The sequence below is a fragment of the Lacerta agilis genome, chromosome 2 (assembly GCF_009819535.1).
Source record: "Lacerta agilis isolate rLacAgi1 chromosome 2, rLacAgi1.pri, whole genome shotgun sequence".
Classification (NCBI taxonomy): Eukaryota; Metazoa; Chordata; class Lepidosauria; order Squamata; family Lacertidae; genus Lacerta; species Lacerta agilis.
In genome coordinates, this window is record NC_046313.1 from 126,293 (window position 1) to 130,151 (window position 3,859).

General features: G+C 42.9%; 1 protein-coding gene across 1 annotated transcript; it reads left to right on the forward strand.

Moving 5' to 3' along the window:
* Window positions 1-740: 740 nt before the first annotated feature.
* Window positions 741-1,676, forward strand: LOC117042999 (olfactory receptor 13H1-like). The gene has a single exon (XM_033142621.1). It carries the CDS (start codon window positions 741-743, stop codon window positions 1,674-1,676), a length of 936 nt encoding a protein of 311 aa, XP_032998512.1.
* The last annotated feature ends 2,183 nt before the right edge of the window (window positions 1,677-3,859 follow it).

Consider the following 3,859-nt stretch of genomic DNA (forward strand, 5'->3'; position numbering starts at 1 on the left):
AAGAAGGCCAGCCATTTGTTATCTAGTTTGGAGTGTTTGTTTGTTTGTTTGTTTTTGGACAGATAAATCTTAAAAGTGTTTAGAAATAAAACTGAAAATATTAGTGATATATAAAACACAGAATAAAATCTATTCCAGTCCATATGCCATGAATACAGATCCATAATACTGTACAGACATCTGCCCCAGCCAGCTTGGCCAAAGGCCAGGGATGATGGGAGTTGTGATCCAGAAACATCTGGAGGGCACCAGGTCCCCAGGTCTTACCCTTCATGGCTTGACTGGTGGTGAATGTATGGTTGCAGACACAATATCCAATACTCAGTAGAATGGAGGGAAAGTGTTAACTTCTCCAAAGATTTAGTAGGGAACACATGGACTTTTATCACCACTGCTCCTGCATAGTGCAAACCAGTAAAATGCACCCACCAAATGCAAATGAAGAAAGTAATAGGCATTGGGGGGGGGTATCCTCCATGCTTTCCTAATTACAAAGAGCCAATTGAATTTCTTAATCTCCTAACAAATGTTAGTCAGTAATGTATCACCTAAATTAGATTAATCAACCAAAGCCTGATGTTTTGCCTTTCATTAATGGCTGGGACTTAGTAATGATGTCTACACACAAACTTTTAATTTGCTTCCCACAACATTTCACAACAGACTGAGGAAATAACTAGAAGGGCTGGAATGTCCTACATGAGGTCCAATGATATTTGATATTACTTTTTTCAGGTAACATGGAAGAATGGGGCAACACAACTGCAGTGACTGAGTTCGTTCTAATAGGCCTCTCCAGAAACCCCAAAGTGCGTGCTGGTTTGTTTATTCTCTTCTTGCTTATGTACCTGGTTGCTATAGCTGGGAATGGACTTATTGTGGTGCTCATTGTGATGGATTCACACCTCCACACACCCATGTATTTCTTCCTCAGCAACCTCTCCCTCATTGATGTCTGCTATGTCTCCACCTCCGTCCCACAGATGCTGGCCCACTGCTTCACAGACAGGCCCACAATCCCCAAGGGCAGATGCTTTGCACAAATGAGCATTGCTCTGTTTTTGGCAGTGGCCGAGTGCCTTTTGCTAGCAATGATGGCGTATGACCGTCTTGTGGCAATATGTTACCCTCTACGTTACAGCTTAATCATGAGCCAAAAGGTGTGCATCTCTCTGGCAGTCAGCCTGTGGTCTAGCTCTTTCCTCCTGACCATTGTTCCCTTTTTCAGTATGCAAGCACGCTTGTGTGGACCCAATGTGGTGAATCATTTCAAATGTGAGCTCCAGGCAGTATTGAAATTAGCCTGCTCTAATACCCAAGCCAGTGGAGTCAGCATGATGATAACCAGTATCTTCACTCTGCTGTTCCCCTTCTCCTTTGTTTTGGTGACCTATGGTCGCATTGGTGTCGCTGTTCTGCATATCCGCTCATCACAAGGCCGTAGTAAGGCCTTGTCAACCTGCGGTTCTCATCTGGCTGTGGTGGGAATTTTCTATGGCACAACCTTGGCCATGTACCTCAGGCCTCAAGCCAAGACATTTACCGACAAGGAAAAAGTAGTGGCTGTGTTTTATGGGGTTGTCACTCCCATGCTCAATCCCATGATCTACAGCCTGAGGAATAGGGATGTGAAAGGAGCCCTGTGGAGAGCAATTGGAAGGAAAGTGGAGGAATAAAGCGCTTCAGAAATTAAATTCTATATTAACAGATATTTTATCAGCAGGAGTACCTAAAATGTTTTGTTATTCTGCAAATGGGTGGAGTTCAAAGTAGTGCTAATGAGAACATTCCATCAGTGTAAGAATTTCTGCTTTTCTGAAGGCAATGATTTCCACTTCCCCCCTTCAATGTGCTTCTCCGGAGGTTCTCTGGACCCCACAGAGCAGATTGGGGGGCATGCCCATTTGCACTAGCATGAGTCATGCTGGCTCCCACTAGCACAACTATTTAATTGAATCTAGCCCAATATTTTTTATTGCTGCTGGTGGTTATGGTGGCAATATAGCTTCTCATAGTGAGGAAAGGAAAATATTTAGCTGTACCCGAAGCAGTTTACAATCTAACTATAGGCATGGGCTTAGGGAACCTGTGGTCCTCCAGGTGTTTTTGGACTCCAACTATCATCAGTCCCAGCTAGCATTGCCAGTGTGATCAAGGAGGATGGGAGCTGTATTCCAACATCAGGAGCCCCCCGGGTTCCCCATCTTTGCTTTAGACAGTACTTGAGTAAAAGAGTAAAAGATGGGCAATAGAGGACAGGGAAAGGCAAGGATATTTATGGTTTCTTCTCTGCAGATTTCTTGACACCCTCTTTCCAAAAATTGTATGAACTCAGAAGCAGTTTTATTTTTTCAGTCGCAACTAGTAAGAGGTCTTTTTTGTTTTTGCTTTTGCTTTTTGCTTTTCCTTCCTTCCTTTTCTTGGGGAGCATTGTTTCCTAGTTTGTCTTCAGAAATTCTGCATTAAAACACACTTTTTAGGCCAGCTAACCAAATGTTAAAAATTCAAATCAGCATGTTGTAATATCATTTAAACTTGAATGGTGCATGGTGTGCATAAAATGTTTTTTGTAAGATTAAATCATATTAAACATCTTTCACAGTAAGCAAAGTGTGGGAATGTTTAGGAGTGTGGATGATGATATATTATTTTATATATCTCATCCCAGCTTGTGTTAACAAGCTCCAAACTTAGCAGAGTTCCATTCCCTTTCTACAACACAGCTGAGATGGTTGCATAGGCTTGCTAAAGCCTCTATAAGAAATATATATTCCTGGTATTTTCCCCTTCTTCCTTCCTAAAAATATAGAGACAACTCAGTACTGTTTATGAGATATAAAAGAGTTTACTTACAGTCATCCTGAGTTACAGCACAGTCTCAGAAGGCAGTCTAGCTTAGATAAAAGTATTTACATGTAGAAACTAGCTCCATAAAGAAGCAGACTTCACTGGGCTTATCTTGGCTGGAAGCCAAGAAGGCATTCTGTCTCTAAGATGTTCTTCTCTGAAGAGATGGATCGAAAAGAGGAAAATGGAGTCTGGTCCCTATGGTTTTGTGTAAACCTGCCCAGGTGAAGCCACACCCATCTCCAGTTACATAGGGGAAGTTGTCTCAGTCCAGGTAAGCAGGAAGTTAAGGCTGGAGGACTGAGACACCTTCATGTCCACTCTAGCAATGTTGTGTTTGACTGCTCTGTGTTTACATCTCACACAAAGTCCAACTCTTCTATTTACCATGTGAAAGTACATTTTGGGTACCATTTTCAGCCATCAAATAAATCCTTTACATATTCAGAGTACAAACAATTTGCAAATAGTCTATGTATTAAATAAACTAGCTGACCCAGCCACGCGTTGCTGTGGCTCATTTTGTGAAATGGAAAAGGAAGGTGTAAAAGAGAAAGTGCATGCCTCCCCACAGCTTCTCCCGTTGAACTCCCGCCATCCTCCCCTCCGTATTTCCCATTTTTGCCCGCCTCCCCACAGCTTATCCCATAGAACTTCTGCCTGCCTCCTCTCCGTCTTTGCCCCCATTTTCACCTGCCTCCCCACAGCTTCTCCTGTTGAACTTCCACCTGCCTTCTCTCCATATTTCCCTCATTTTTGCCTTCCTCCCCAAAACTTATCCCATTGAACTCTGAGGTAGAAACTCATGTTCATGGTTGCACCTTGGACAGCTCCAAGTGAAACTCAGGTTGGGAAGTCAAGTACTGTAAGCAGAAATGAATGTTGCTTCAGCAGCAGACAGTGCTAGACAGATTTCTATAGAGCCTCAACTTAGTCTAGGTGGCTTGCTGGGTGGTTAGGGAAACTGGCTGTGGTATGGTTTCTGGACTTGGACTCCGGGAATCCAAATTTC

Coding starts and splice junctions, on each gene's coding strand:
- LOC117042999 (XM_033142621.1), top strand. CDS start 741: ATGGAAGAATGGGGCAACACAACTGCAGTGACTGAGTTCGTTCTAATA.